Source organism: Nyctereutes procyonoides, unplaced genomic scaffold, assembly GCF_905146905.1.
Source record: "Nyctereutes procyonoides isolate TBG_1078 unplaced genomic scaffold, NYPRO_anot_genome, whole genome shotgun sequence".
Classification (NCBI taxonomy): Eukaryota; Metazoa; Chordata; class Mammalia; order Carnivora; family Canidae; genus Nyctereutes; species Nyctereutes procyonoides.
The window spans coordinates 39,285,291-39,301,431 of NW_026575048.1; the positions used below are offsets into that span (position 1 = coordinate 39,285,291).

At 54.4% G+C, this 16,141-nt stretch overlaps 1 protein-coding gene across 1 annotated transcript; it reads left to right on the top strand.

Annotated features, from left to right (window-relative positions):
• Positions 1-7,274: 7,274 nt before the first annotated feature.
• Positions 7,275-16,141, top strand: SFTPB (surfactant protein B). Its single transcript, XM_055327069.1, has 11 exons — positions 7,275-7,338; positions 7,683-7,810; positions 8,131-8,202; positions 8,587-8,712; positions 9,320-9,469; positions 9,723-9,812; positions 11,843-12,026; positions 12,198-12,349; positions 13,224-13,304; positions 13,812-13,896; positions 14,028-16,141. The coding sequence occupies exons 1-10, from the start codon at positions 7,275-7,277 to the stop codon at positions 13,872-13,874; spliced, it is 1,110 nt and encodes a 369-aa protein (XP_055183044.1). The 3' UTR covers positions 13,875-13,896; positions 14,028-16,141.

Here is a 16,141-nt window from a genome sequence, read left to right on the forward strand (position 1 = left end):
GCAGCACTCTGGACAACTGAACAGATCAGATGGGGAGAACTGACTCACAAACCTCTCATTGATGTTCCTGATCAAAGCTGAGGTCAGACTCCTGACCACAAGGCTGCCACCACTTGAGTGATACCTCAGATAATGACACAGAGGAGAGATCAGAAGTTTCTCAAAGTCTTAGAAAACATCATCAGAACTACCCAAGACCAGTATCTCAAGTTCCTAGGCCACAAGATGGGCCCAGCTTCACCAAGGCTTTTGTTCTCAGACGTTACTGTTTTTATATCACATTCTCTCCCTGTGTCTACCTTGTGCTCAATGCTCAGTGAAATAAGCCAAACACAAAACAATTACTATGTGACTCCACTCATAGGAGTCACGGAGGGTAGTCAAATCATAGAGATGGGATGTACAGTGGTAGTTGCCAGGGGCTGGGAGGTTAGGGAGTCATTGGTTTCTTTTTCCCTCTTTTTTTTTTTCTTTTTTGATTAGAAGTTTTTATTTAAATTCTACTTAGCTAACATGTATGGGAAAATTGGTTTTAAGGGAGGTACTTGTTTTTGATGAATACAGACTTTATTTTGAAAGACCAACAAATTCTGGAGCTGGATGGTCGTGATGGTTGCACATAATGTGATTGGACTCGACACCACTGAACTGGACACTTAAGAATGGTTGTGACGGCAAACCTTCTCAGTGCATTTTACAATTCAGAAAGAATGGCTCACAATTCCAGGGAGAAGAAAGACACCCTCTCCTTCATGAGACCAAAGGTCAACAGGACATTTTTGGAGATATTTTAAGTGTAAGTACGCTGGCCTTTCAAAACTGTAAAATATACACAATAGACATCCTTTCAGCCAGTCTTAGACTGAACCTAGCTTAATAAAAGACCCAGCAAGCCCACAAACACACATGTGAAGGGGATTCTTTGAGACATTGTTCCTCATCCCAAATACTTGAAAGTAATCCATCACTGGGGCAATGAGTACAGACTATGGTAGTACATAAAAAGAAACATTATGCAGACAGGGAAGAGTTAAAGCTCTATTCTCTAACTCGAAAAAATGTTCGAGGTGAACTAAGTGGGGAGCAAGGTAAGAGCAGCAGGCATAGGACAGTCTCTTTTTAAGAAAAGATGGCTCCCTATTTCATTAGTGTTCTATTGCCATCAACCAGATCACAAACTCAGTGGCTGGAAACAACACCCACTTAGGACCTCTCAGTTCTAGAGACCAGAAACCTGAGTGGGCCACAAGGCCAAACTGAGGGTGCAGCCCAGCCTGGACTCACCTCTGGAGGCTGAGAAGGATCCATTCCCAAGTTAGCAGAGCCCTGCCTGAAATTGGGGCCCTAGGGAGCTTCACACTCTCACTTGTCTGCTGCTCATGGGTGTCCCCCAGGGAAATCAATGTTTCCTTGATTCTCAGTGTTTCCTCGCTCTGTCTTCTCCCACTTCGAGGCATTGTGAAGATTTCAGGGCACTGACCCTCCCTCTTTTCAGCCATCTGAAGGGAGAGATTCCACCTGTGGACAGCCAGTCAGTGTATCCCACCGCCCTGCCACACGCATGGGCTCGAGGATGGGCCTCCACCCCAGTTTGAACAATGAGATATGAGGTGTCTGCTGTGGCTTCAGGGAAGAAAGGCTCCCTCTGGCCATCAGCAGGGCTACCAGAGGAGCCCCCATCCTGCCTCGACAGAGCCGGGTGGAGCTGTGACATCTGGACTGGCTAACACAAGTCACTCCTATGGGGAGAGAGGCACAGTTGCAGGAAAAAACCCTACAGAGCAGAGGACAGCAACAGAGAGAAGCCTGATCTTGGTGTCAGAATGGGAACCTATGCATCAAGCTTTGCCAACAACTACTTGATCTATTTCTGACTCTTTCTGGTATAAGTAGTTAGAACCAATTTTGCTCTTGTTCTTTAAAAAAAAAAAAGTAATACTAATCCTGATATACATATTTTTGCAAACAGAAATTCATTAATGAACACAAGGTAAGAGAAATGTTCCCCAAAGTCAAACTGTCTCTTGCTACTCTGACATCCTAGCCTCTCCCAACCGTGTTAGGGGGACATGTCTCTACTCTCTCCTTTCCTACAACTCGGCCTCAGTCCAGGGGGCAGGGCTGGGCCGAGGAGTGGCCAACACCTTGGGAGCTCAGGTCCCCACACCTCTCGTCGGGATTCTGAGGCTTTGTCAGAGGGTCAAGTCTGGCTGGCTGACTCCCTCATCCCTCAGGGAGAAGAGTCTCCCACAGGCTCCCCAGACCTCTGCTCTGTTCATCCCAGGGCTACCATCCCAGGACAAGGGCAGGACAGAGAGTGTGGGGAACCCAGGACGGTCACTCTGAGGCTCAAGCTGTGGCCCCTAAGCCAAAGTTCATGCAACTGCGCCAGTGCTGAGACATGTCACTAAGGACAGATGTCCATGGGGGCAAGAGGACAGGAGATGGACTCCACTAGGGACAAACTGGGAGACCTCCTCTGAGGATATGGAATTTAATCTACATTGAAAGGATGGAAAGAATCCACTGACTTCCTTCTTCCCTTGCTTCCTCCCGACTCCCTTCTTCCCTGGCTTCTGCCTTTGGCTAAGATGATTTGGGCTGCACACAAGAAAATATCTCACTAGAAACTGTAGAAGCAGTAAAAAGAGCCCGGAAGTGTAAATGGGCACCTCAGCCAGGTCAGGCTTCTGAACTGCTTCTCTGGGCTTCTCGTGTTTCTCCCTTCTTGGGACACAATGGCTACATCACATCCTTGTATGGGAATGTCCAAAAGGAGATAGGGACATCTGTCCCCATCGGTCTCTTAACCAGGAGGACACATTGCCGAGACATACACCCCAAGCAGGCTTCTGCTGGACCAGAACCTGAACACATACTTACTCCAAAGTAATTACTGGCAAAGGCCAATGGCGCGGCCTAACCTTGGGGCGTCCACAGAGCTGGCGCCTAGACTCAGCTCTCCTAACACCTAGACTCTGTGCTCTTCTCAAAGGCCTCTTCCGCCATCAGACCCTTGGTCACCGGAAACAACAACGCGGATGGCAGCATTGACCAGTACGGTGCCTCCTTGTACGTGGCAGCTCTTAATTCAGATCTGCAAAATATGGGCATAGGCTGCTGGTGTAGGGACGGAAAAATGGAACACGTTGTATATAGTGGGCAACTGGACTGCTTTGGTAGAGCCCCTTACGCATTACCAAACTGAGGGACTTAAAACGAAAGAAATGGATTCCCTCTCCAGGCTGGAGGCTCAGAGGCCACCCATTACCCCACACTGAGGACCCCCATCCTGAAGTCACTACTGGGAAGGGGGCCGGCCTCAGGTGCCTCCTCCAACAAGCAGGAGCCAATAACCCCAGTGCTCTCCCTCTTGGGTCTCTGCAGGAGACACTCCCTCCACCCACAGCACTTACCCAATCTCAGCCTTCAAAAACTGCCCAACTGCTAGACTCCCTGAAATCTCTGCCCAGCTGTCCTGTGCCCACCTCGCCCCCCAGATCTCCCCTCTCCCACCCGAACCCCCAGATCTCCCCTCTTCCAGGGCAATGCCCCGCTCTGGTTACCGGTCTGTGCTCCCAAGGCACATGAAGTCCACCAGGGCAGTGAGCCCTGTGCTCCCACCTCCCAGACTACTCACTGGTATTGGGTCAAATGAGTGCATGGGTGAGAGCTAAACTCCAAGCTTCCCTACACCCCCCACCCCCACCCAGGGGAAAAGAGCAGTGCCTGGAAGGGCTCCCATGAGGCCTCCCAAGTTGCCATTTGCCAGGCACTCCCTGGATTTTCCCGCCAAGCCCCACACTTCAGTGGAGAGTGTCAAGCCCAGAGCAGAGATTGGCTTGGTCCTGGGCCTGGGGAGGGAGGGCAGTCTTAGGCCCTTGGGGAGCAGCCCCAGGACGATGTCCAGAGACACAGCCCAGACCCAGAGGAGTGATGAGGAAGAGGGCTCTTCACCTGCACCCCTCCAAGGAGACCCCGGAGATCTCCACGCTGCCCCCTGACAACACCCCTGACCCCTGTCCCAGCCCCCCAGTCCCCTCCACCCAGAATCTGCCAATCTCTCTCCACAGTCACACAGACAAACAAGTCTGGCAACTCCACTGCAGTAAGAAATGAATCCATTTACAAAAGAAAGGAGAAAAACAAACTTTGCCCCACCCCACCTGGCTTCTTTATCCCTTCTCTTTCTCTCTCTCTCTCTCTCCTTCATGCCCTCCATTCTTCAAAATTAAATATACACAAACACTATTTTTACAATGTGTAAGTACATCACTCAGTGGCAGGAAGTACACTGAGGACTTTCTGAAGAACTGTTTTGCACATACTGCTTTCCCAGCCAATGTGCCTCCCCCTCTTCCCACCAGTAATGCATGGGGGGGGGGGGGGCGCGTTCTCCACATCCCCACCAACACTTGGCTCTGCCTGCTTTTTCCTAAGCCATCCTTGAGCCTGGGAAGAGTGGCTTTTTTGCTCCAGGCCACCGAGCTCAGGAGTCCAGCGTCCTGTCGCATGCACCATGAATTGACCACTCTTCACACCTTTGCTTCTCTGCTGCCCCAGAAATGCAGCTCTGATCTCCCAATTCAAACTCCAGTTGTCTCCACCAGGTCTGTGGATTGATTCACTTTGGGGTAGATGTCACCCTGGACCCAGGGGTCGAGTGAGGGGGTCCTGGGGCCTTCTAATGCCAGGAGGGTGGCAAGGCAACCTTCTGGTTGCTTGGTCTGTTTGTTTTTAATTTCATTTATGTGTTTTGAGAGACAGAACAAGTGGAAGAAGGGGCAAGGGAGAAGAACAAGCAGATTCCCTGCTGAGTGTGGAGAGACACTCAGGACTCCTTCCCAGGACCCAGAGACCATGACTTGAGTGGAAGTCAGATAGAGGCTTAACAGAATGAGCCACTCAGGCATGTGTGAAGCCACTTTCCTGCTGCGGGCAGGCAAGAACAGACTGGCCCCATGGGGACCCAGGCCAGCTGCGGACACACTGCTAGGCAGGAAGCATGAGTGGAAAGAGCATGGGCAGGAGAGACTGTTCCGCAGGACTATCCACCGTCCACGCACCCGTAGGGGAGCCATCGCATCAACAAACTCAAGTTCTCGAAGCTCCAGACCTTGGGAAGGCCAACAGTGTTTGCGTTGGTTGGTTGGTTGGTTGGTTGGTTGGTTGGTTGGTTGGTTTTTCCAAGAATAACTCTTTCTTCATTTACAGTGAGAAATAGATGTGCCAGCAGGTCAGGAGACAGATCTGTGCCGGCTGTCTCAATGTCCGTGTCCCTTGAAAAGCCCAACTTTGCTCAGAGTTCGTGGTGACAGTTGTGTTTGGAGCGATGGGAACCAGAGACCCGTCCAGGGACCATGAGGCTGAATTCCTCCTTTGCCTCCGGCGCCAGGGCTCTCTGGAATGGCTGGCTGGCTCTCTGGGTTTCTTTATTTTATGCTCTTGGATGACACAGCTCAGCAGTGGCGAGAAGCCGACCCCTCTTCGAGGATTTGATGGGAGCCACAGAGCCGCTATCCAGGAAACCCCAGGAAACACACAGCTCTGTGTTGGCTGGGCTGGATGGGAGAGCATGCCGTGTGTCCCACTCCATTCCCCTTCCCCCGGGGACACGGGAACGCTACATCTGCCAGCCTGCCATGGGGGTCAGCAGGAACCTGAGCCTGGTTCTGGACAGTGAGCTGATGGCACAGATGAAGGACGCCCCTCCCGGGATCGGCCCTCGAACCTCCCTCCTATCTTCCAGGCTTCCTCTCTGTGCCCTGCCGGCCAGCGACAGAGGATCCAGGGCAGGGCTCCAGCCCTGGGGGATGGCAGGCAGGCAGAGGGAGGAGCCCAGGCCCCTGAGGGACCTTATGAACCCCAGCCTGTCTGCCCTGGGACAGGGCAACCTGTCTGCCCTGGGATGGGAGTGAGACATGTCTCATGGGAAGCCACGGGCCTCGAGGGATCTTTGTTACAGCTGTGAGGCTACCTTGACCAGTGTACCCAGGGGCCAGCCGTCCACAGACCCTGCTCTGCTGCTCCCTCATCGCTGTCTGTATCCAAACCAGGGGCATCCAGCCGGCTCAGTTGTTGCACACTTAGTAAACCTTTAGCACATTCCAGTTCCAGCTTCCTGATCGGACCCAGTCGCCCTGCTCCTAGGCTTTCCTCCCACATTGACACAGGCTCCCCTCATGGCAACTGACTTTCTCATACTGACAAGCTCTTGAGCCAACAGACTACACGAATTGCTGGGTGCCCTCCAGCGTGTCACCAGACCCGCCTGTGTGCAGGGGCACTAACTCCCGCCCTGCCATCGCCATGAGTATCAGGGGAGCTTCCTGGAGCACAGATGCTGGCAGCCTCCACTCAGTCAGCAGATACACTGATCCCCAGGTGGTGACAAGGAGCTAAGGCTCTACTCCTTGCACAGTAGAGAAGCGTCTGCCCCTTGGTGAGTGTGAGCTTGTCCCCAGGTGTGCCCTCCCAGTGGGACCCCACCCTGCAGCCTCTACCCCTGCCAAGGACACATTCTTTCTCCTAAACCTCCACCTGTGCCCTCCCCTACCCTGGATGGGGTGCTGAGGTGCCACAAGCAACATGGCTGGTCTGGGCTACTCAGGAGCCACTCTGGAAATCGTGTCCCCACAGTCTTGTCCCAGACTCTTGCGCACTTGTGGGGCTGGTTGGTTGGTTGGTTGGTTGGTTGGTTGGTTTCATGGAAAGGTTCCTCTGAGGAATGACAATCACGTGTCCATAGAATCAGAAGAGTTCTCTGGGGAAAGGGGAAGGAGAGGGTGGCAGGTAGGGGGTCCAGGAGTATCCCGGGATTGCCCCTCCAGGGCTTGCCCTGGGTCAAGAGCAGGCCAGGAAGCTCTTAAGTGCATTGCTCAAGAGTGGAGGAGGCTTAGGGGCTGGGGAGGCAGGGGAGGGGGCTCATTCTGGCTACCCTGAGCTGCCTCTCTTTCCACCCCCACAGCCCAGAGACATGGGGTCAGATGTGGACACTCCAAAGCCCCCTGCTTACAGGCCGCCGGGAGACCATGCCCATGGGACTGACAGCAGGAAGAGAGAGGCAGCAGGAACCAGGCAGCAGGCAGGAGATGGTGGGTGGGCTGGGAGAGCGTCACTGCTCAGAAGAGGTAGGGATCAAAGTGCCTGGAGGGCTCTCCAGGACAAAGGCAAACACTGAGGTCCCTGGGCCTCCCATACACCCTGCCCCCACACACCAGGTATAAGGTATAAGGGTCCCCACCCAAGCAAGGTATCCAGGCTGTGGAGGTGACATGGCCGAGTCACACCTGCTGCTGTGGTTGCTGCTGCTCCCCACACTGTGTGGCCTGGGTGCTGGTGAGTCTCCCCAGCCTCTCCTCACCTCCCTCTCACCTGGGTCCAGGTGTGGAGGAGACTTCCCGTCCATCTCCAGGTTTCCTGGGCTCTGGCTCTGAGCCAACCATTATCCCTACTTTGTACAATATCCTCATTTCAAGATGAGGAAGCTGAGGCACAGAGACGCTACTGGGCTTGTCTAAGGCCACACAGCTCCCAGGCACTAGTGCATGTGGAACCCTGCTGCCTCTGACTCCCACACGTTTAAGGGCAGGTGCTCCTCGTAAAATTAGAGTTGGGGTTTGCGTGAAGTCAGAGTGCCAGGAGTGGCTAAAGTTCCAAGGATGCTCTGCCCCAAACTGCAGCTGACTGGAGTGCCCCATCCCTGGCTTGTGCCCGGGGCCCCGCATTCTGGTGCCAAAGCCTGGAGCAAGCACTGCAGTGCAGAGCCCTGGGTCACTGCCTACAGGAAGTCTGGGGCAATGCAAGAGCTGTGAGTACCACCCGTGGATGCACTGGGACTGAAGGTCTGGTATAGAGGGTGTTGGGCAATCCTGACGGAATAAGCCCCCTTTAGGGAATGGGATGTGATGGATGATAAGAGAGGATGGGATGGGATGGGATGGGATGGGATGGGTTGGATGGGTTGGATGGTTTGGGATGGGATGGGCTAGGATAAGATGACATGGATGGGATGGGGTGGGATGGAGGCAGTTGCCTGTGCCTTGGAGCACTCTATCAGCCTCACACACTAGAGCTGGGAGCACACCCCCCATCCCACTCAAGTGCCCCACCTTCGGACCCCCTCCCCAGGATGACCTCTGCCAGGAATGTCAGGACATCGTCCGCATCCTCACCAAGATGACCAAGGAGGCCCTCTTCCAGGTAATGCCCAGATAATGGATGAAGTTTGAGGGCCAGGAGGTGCGGGACAGAACAGGGCACAGAGGTTAGCCCCATAAAGAGACCATCTCCAGGCCAAGAGTGAGGCCTGGATTTCCCTGGAGACTCCAGGAACCTCCCAGCTAGAAGAGGATCCTGGGAATGAGCTCAGCAACACAGCCAGAGATGGTCTCTCCCAACGGGGAGGATCCTCCCTATAGCCTACTACTTCACTCCTTGGCGTTCTCTGAACTCTGGTGCCCTGGGAGAGGGTGGCCAGTCTGTCTGGTGGTAGCCATGCATCCAGGGACTCAGGCGAGATAGACCTCAGAGAGGCCAGCCTGACTGTCCCTTCTACAACCTCATTGTCTCCTCACTGTCTCCTAGGACATGGTGCGGAAGTTCCTGGAGCATGAGTGTGACGTTCTCCCCTTGAAGCTGCTCACGCCCCAGTGCCATCACATGCTTGGCACCTACTTCCCAGTGGTGGTTGACTACTTCCAAAGCCAGATTGTGAGGCCCCAGCAACCTCGCCTCCAAGCTGCCTCCCTGCACAGCCCCCATGTCCACCCACACCAGAGTTACCCCCACACACAGCCCCACACACACACACACACACACACACACACACACCCCTACCTGTGACCAGTCCAGGAAACACAGTGGCCCACAGCCAGGTGCCCCACAGCCCTACCTGCTCAGCTGTGCAGAGACGGCCCACACATGGGCTTACAAAACACCTGCCACACACCCCCACACCCTTCACATCGCATACGCTCATTCACATACTCATACCACACACTCAGTCTCATGAAGAACCTACACCATCCCACACCCTCATACCCATGCTTGCTCTCATCCATTCTCACAGACATACAAGCCTGTGCTCATTCACACACATTCCCAGACACCTGCCCAAAGACCCCACGGGGCCCCACCTCTGCCTTTTGGCTGCCCCCACCCTCACCACAGAACCCCAGTTCACAGCCCCCATCTAGCCTGTTGCCCCCCATTCCAGGCCCAGAGCCGGTGGCTTTAGGGCAAGCCTTTGAACCAGGCTAGGCAGGAATGGGTTCCCTCTCACATCCTGACCACCCCCTCACCCTGCATTGTGCCCTAGAACCCAAAGATCATCTGTAAGCACCTGGGCCTGTGCAAGCCTGGGCTTCCAGAGCCAGAGCAAGAGTCAGAGCTGTCAGATCCACTGCTGGACAAGCTGATCCTCCCTGAGCTGCCTGGAGTCCTCCAGGTGACTGGACCTCATACACAGGTGACAGAGTTCCCCCGCCCCGCTAGCCCCTCATACCCGAGAGAGGTGGGACTCCAAGACAGCTCAGGCCACTGCCAAGACCCATAGGCACCTACCCCAGAAAGGGCAGACCCAGAAAGGAAATAAGAAGCTCTAAGCAGGGCCTAAGGCAGGAGGGGTAAAGGAGAAGAGGAGGCAGGGGAGGCAGAGCCTGGAGGATGCCTTCTCCCAGTGCTCAGCCTGGCCTCACCTAAGGGGTGATTCTCTCCCCCAGGATCTCTCTGAGCAGCAGTTGCCCATCCCCCTCCCGTACTGCTGGCTCTGCAGGACTCTGATCAAGCGGATCCAAGCTATGATTCCCAAGGTGAGACATCCAGGAATAATGGAGCTCAGCAGGGACTTCCACAGTTCCACCCTCCCCTCCCCTTCCTCAAACCTCTGTCAGGGGCCAACTGGCTGCCCAAAATAGGAAGGAAGCCATCTGTGCATTGCCCCCACACAAGGGACCCTGGAGCTCAGGCTCAGGCCCCATGGGTGCCAGGCCTAGAGTTTATTCAACCATCATAAAGCCCTCACTATTAAATGCCAGGCATCGTGCCAGGCTCAAAGAACAAAGATGAACAAGACTTGGGTCTTGTCCACCGGCAGCTCATCATCGGATGGCACAGAATCCCAGTTGTCTCTTTAGGAAAGGTGCTTTAGTTTGTCAAAAGGAGAATTTCTGCAGATGGATTCCCCACCCCTGCCTGCACCAAACTTGGGAGTCTTTCAGACCTGTAGTGACCATCGCCCCAGACTCCCCTGAGCCCAAGGCTGCCCTGCCTTGACATGGGATACAATGTGGGGAGGCCCTGCCCCATCAGCCCTTCCATCTGGGGAGGCCACCCAGCCTCTCAGATGCCACCCAGTCCCTTGCAGGCCACCCAGCACTGAGAGCTCATAGCAGCAGACAATGTCCTCACTTTCTGGAGTTGGTATTGTGGGGGGAGAGCGTTTTTTCACTGATAAGTTCAGAGCAGAGAATTAAAACAGCCAGTAAGAGGGTTGAGCTGGTTGGTCAAGGAGAGCCTCTGGGGAGTGGGGGTAACTCAGAGGATGACGCCCTGGTGGACAAAGGACCATGATCAAGATGGGGCATGGCAAGCCTAAGGAATGGAGAGTCAGAGTGGCCGCGGCAGGCTGGCCAGGGCAGAGTGGTCAGAACAGGGGACCGAAGGGCAAACACTGCCTGGCCATGCAGAAATGTCTAAGCCAAGTTAGGAAACACTGGCTTCTATTCATTTAAGATTTTGTTTGTTTGTTTGTTTGTTTGTTTGTTTGTTTGTTTGAGAGAGAGCAGAGCGAGAGAGAGCATGAGCAGGAGTGACAGAGGGAGAAGCAGACTCCCCGCTGAGCAGGGAGCCTGATGCAGGGGCTCGATCCCAGGACCCTGAGGTCATGCCAACAAGGGAGGCTTTTAATGACAGAAGCCATCTTAGCATGTTTGTGTGCCGATGAGACTGGTCAGCAGATGGGAGAAGCAGTGAGGTGGGGAGAGAGGATAATGCAGGGAAGAGTACTTGAGAGGGTGGCGGCAGTGTTCCAGTGCACGAGTAGGCAGGCGGGCCTTGGACAGAGCAGGGACCACTCCCCTGTCATTGAAGCGGGCAGGTGACGCTGAGTATGGGTTCTGACACAAGCAGGTGCAAGCATTTGGGGGATGTACCCATTTGGAAAGTAATGTGCCCCAGAGACAGACGGTTCACCATGTCCTACTCCCACCGTCACCTTCCCAGCACTGGGGGACAGCGGGGCCACAAGCAGGGCTGGAGCCAAGGCCAGCCTATGGCATGCAGGTGCTTTACACGTGTGGGTTGGATGAGTGAGGGAGTGAGCAAGAGTGCTTGCCACCTCTGCCTCTGTCCTTGTCCTTCAGCTCGGAGGTTGAGTGTGGAATCAGGGTAGCCTGGGGAAACTTCTCACTTCCCTCAAAGGCTCCTGAAACCAGGGACATGTTGGCTCCAGGAGCCACAGATGAAAGCCAACCCACCTGCAGGGAAATGTGGCAAGCCCTAGGTCTGCAGGGAGAAGACACAGGTCCAGTTCCACCTCTGCCCCAGGCCACTATGTGGCCTTGGTGATGCTCATCTTTGTGGTCTGGCTATGCTCCTTTCGGCAATTCCAGAGCCTTCGGACTTAGAGTTGGGATGGCAGCCTGGCTCCTGCACTCACTTAGTGACTGGCCAGGCCCCTCGGACTCTCTGATGCCCAATGTCCTCATCTCTAAACAGCATAATCATTCTCCCTCCCAGAAGGGAACAGGACAAAACTACAAACGCCTGCCGGTGCCGGGCACACAGTAGATCTTGCCAGGGAAGGTCCCACTCTGCCCTCTCTCCATGCCCCCGTCCCCAGGGTGTGCTGGCTGTGACTGTGGGCCAAGTGTGCCACGTCGTACCCCTGGTGGTGGGCGGCATCTGCCAGTGTCTGGCTGAGCGCTACACTGTCCTGCTGCTGGACGCGCTGCTGGGCCGCATGCTGCCCCAGCTGGTCTGCGGCCTCGTCCTCCGGTGCTCCCACGAGGACAGCACTGGGCCAGGTGAGCCTCCCGCACCAGCCCCCCTCCACTACCCACTCTCATCTGCCCCTCCCCCTGGCCTTGCACTGCCCTCTCCCTCTCCTGTCCTCCTGCACTGCACCAGTTTGGACAGACAAGAACTGGATACCTCTGCGGGGGAAGCCTTGACAGTTTTCTCTCTATTCCTCACAGCTCTGGCATCTCTGCCCAGTGAATGGTCACCCCAAGAGTCCAAGTGCCAGCTCTGCATGTTTGTAACCACCCAGGCAGGGAACCACAGTGAGCAGGCCACGCCACAGACAATACGCCAGGCCTGCCTCAGCTCCTGGCTGGACAGACAGAAGGTGAACCTGGGCAGGCACATGGGGAACCTGGGACACTGGGCCTGCCCAGAGTGGAGGGTGGAGCCCAGGAAAGTCTTCCAGGTCAGAGACACACAGAGTGGTCTGACCCCTGCCCATGGGGAACTCAAACAGACAGGACATGAACCAAAAAACATGGAACAATAACACAGGGTGAAACCTGCTAAGGTCAGGGGTCACCTTTGGACAAGAGCACGGGCTCCAGAGGAACTTCAGGTCTCCCTCGCAACCAAAAAATAAAGCCCAGTTATCTATGAGGACACAAATAACACCAGGCCCACTGGAACTAGGGAGCACCTGGCCTTCTCTCCAGGGTCCCCATCCTGTCTTTGCCCCATCCCTCTTCTCAGTGTCACTCCGGGGGACAAATCCACCCATGGACAGGGCTAGGCTTGAAGGTCCTAAGGTCCCAGGACTCAGGGGCCCTACAGTGAATTCCCTCCACAAAGTCCTAAAGCAAGCCACTGATACCCTGCCCAGGAGGCAGCTTTCTGCATGGTACTCCCCAGCTCAATGACATTTAGGGCTCCCCAGTGACTGCCACATCAGGTTACCAAGGCCAGATGAGCTTTAAGATTTCTAGAACTGAAATTTGAGGGGAATGAGAAGGTGGAGGCTAAGATTTGGCCCGTGCACCTGAGTTCCAATACCCTCCATCTCTGTTATCTCTGGCTTTCCCAACAGAAACCCTCCACTTCAGCCTCTGCCAGCTGATTCACAGCCAGAGCTGCTCCGTGGGGGCGAGGGCTGGACCTCCCCGGGGTCAGGAGGGGGCGCTGGGGAGGGGCCGGGGTGGGTAGGTGGCAGAGTCCTGCAGCAGCCGGTGCCACCTCACGTGGTCTTTCTCCTTCCTCAGTGCGAGCAGTTTGTGGAGCAGCACATGCCTCGGCTGCAGACCCTAGCATCCGGGGGCAGGGATGCCCACACCACCTGCCAGGTACTCTCCCCCCCATAGCAGTGCTAGGACTTTCCTCAGTTCCCCAAGCCCCCACTCTCTCTGGTGCATGATCATCGGAGGCCCTGCTCCTCTGGTCCAGGGCAACCCCAGGGGTGCAGGCCCAGGATGGCAAGAGTCCTCCGATTCTACTTAACGTGGGTCAGGGAAAAGCCACAAAAGAATGATCAAGGAGACATAAAGGAAAGGAGGGGGCAGTTTTAAGGAGTGTGGTTTGATGCTCATTATGGAATGGGGCTTGTTCATTGAGCAGCATGTGCTGCAAAGTGGGTGTTCTGGAGTGAGCCTCCTACTCCTTGGGCTCTGAACCTAGAAGGCCCATGGCTCAGGAGTGCCTCAAGAGGTCTACAAGGTCACACCAAGAGTACCCATCAGGTGGCAGGTGAGATGAAAGCGGCCCCTTCCAGCAGGAGCTTCCCGTCTGCCCTCTGAGCTGGGAATGGGGAACAGGGTGTGAGGCCTCAGGCCCTAATGCTGTCCTTATGGCAGGCCCTGGGGGCGTGTAAGACCACGTTCAGTCCTCTCCAGTGTATCCACATTCCTCACTTCTGACAAGGACTCAAAGCCATGCCAGGTGAGTCTAGGCTCCCAGTTGAGGGGAATAAGAGGTTGGATGGGTCCTGCACCAATCAGGACAGGGGGCCCTATGTTCCCCAAGCAAGAAGAGATCATCACTGCTGCTAGCTATCCTATCTTCCCCCATAGGCCACAACTCAAAGCTCCTGAGGGATCCTGACAGCACCATCTCAAGAATGGCCTCTCTCACTCCCTCTCCTCAGAATCCCGCCACCCCCACCCTCCCCACCCCTGTGCTAGGCCCAGCTCCCACCTCCCTTGCCCTGCCCCCAGCCTCAGGGGGTTCTGCAGCTGATCTTCAGGATTTGATGTACCCAGGCCAACCTGTCCTGAAGTTCAGGGGAGACCAGACTTTGCTGCACAATGATGCTGTCCCCTTGGAAGCCAGGAACCCCAACATCATCTGACTCCTTCCTGAGACACATTTCTCTCTTCCTGGCTGTCATTGTCTAAGTCAGAAATAGTACCTTAGGATGGAGCAGTAGTCAGATGCAGCCTCTGTGACCAGGGGCCTCGGGGCAGGGAAACAACCCTGAGAGGAACAGACATAGCAATTGTGGGCCAGAAGAATCCCTGAAAGCAAACTTGGCCTACTTCACCACTTGCTCAGAGCCATCTCCTAACATGGTGGTCACATTCATCCTGTTCACTCATTTTTTTAAAATGTAGTGGGTACCTATGGAATGGCCACGTTTTAGGTGCAAGGTCTATTAACAGCTGTGAATAAAACAATGAACCCCGTGCCCCCCTGGAGCTCAGGCCCCAGGTCCAACTCTTCTACCTGAGTGGGAAATCCCAGGCCTGTTCCTGAATCTCCCTAGAATTGCAAGCCCCTGTGGGAGGCAGTCAGGGGGAAAGTGTCCGCCCTCAGACCTATCCCACAGGGACCAAATTAACGCTTTCCCTCTACCCTGATGACAGCTAGGGGAACCCAGGGGCTGGGGAGCTGCCCAGGAGACCAAGGCAGTCTCCTTTCCCCAGCTCCTAGGGCTTCCAGCACCAGAAGATCTGGGCCTTCCATCCCTGTTGAAACAGGAAAAGCAATGGATTGGCCCAGAAGGCCCGGGCTCTGGTTCCAACTCTGTCATCAACTGACCATGGGTCCCCAGCCAAGATAATGTTGCCCCCTCTCTGGCTCTCATTCTCCTCAGCAGCAAAGTGGGGATCAAATACGGTGGTTTCTGGGGTTCTTGGGCTCTTTCACATGACAAGTCTCCTCCTCAAGCTCCCTTGCCCTCTGCCCACACTGGGAAGAAGCCTTCACTCCCACGGTCACCTTTCCCACCTCCTTCAAGCTGATGGGCCACAAGCCCAGAGGTTGTAACCTCATTCCTGTTATTATTCTCACCCCTCCTATCTCTAACCACAGCCCAAACCAGAGCTACTTCCTTGTGAGGTGCAGCCAAGGCAGCACCCTCTGGAGGAGATCCGCAAGAGGGGACTTCCGGCCTGATAACTTCCGGCCAGAAATCACACCCAACTGGAGCCAGCCCAGCTCCTGTAACCCCCCAGGGCTGGGTCCAGGGAACTCATCAGCCACATGGCCGTTCCCTGGCTTGACTCACTTTCATCTCCATGTGCATAAGACACTAGCTTTTACAGTTATTTTGCTAATACTTTCATAAAACTTAAATTCAGGAGAATAAAAAATGGGACCATGAAGTACCGTAGAAGATAGATATATGAAGGCAAACTTTTCTTTAAAAAAATCAGGACATGCCTGACGTGTCAAGAACAGACACAGCAGGGCTCAAGCAGGGTCAGGAGATGATTGGACAAACTTTCACATCTGAAATGTTCTGCTGCGTATAAGCTATCACTTTAAGGTGTAAAAAAGGGTTTTCTTTTTATCTTTTTATAAGGCGAGCTTCCAAGTTTTGGTTGAAATTCCACGTGATTCCATTTCTGCTATAGCTTATCTCTTCAAAATTCAGTTGGGGCACACACTAAAAATTAGTTCCTGTGTAATCCAATGCCTGTAACAATACTAATAAAACCTATTGCTTCATAATAAAAGGAAAAAAGACAGTCATTTAAAATGTCCCTGAACCCATGGCTGGACCAGGCAGCAATATCACTCTCCTCCTTAGGAGAAAAGTAGGCACCCCCATTGCCTCTCCCTCTGATAACTGCTTCTGGCACAGCCCCTGCCTCTCACCCTCCCCTCTCCCAAAGAGCCCATTCACTGTGATGAGATGAGGTGGTTAGGGTACCAAAAAAATCAAAATATACAACAAAAACAA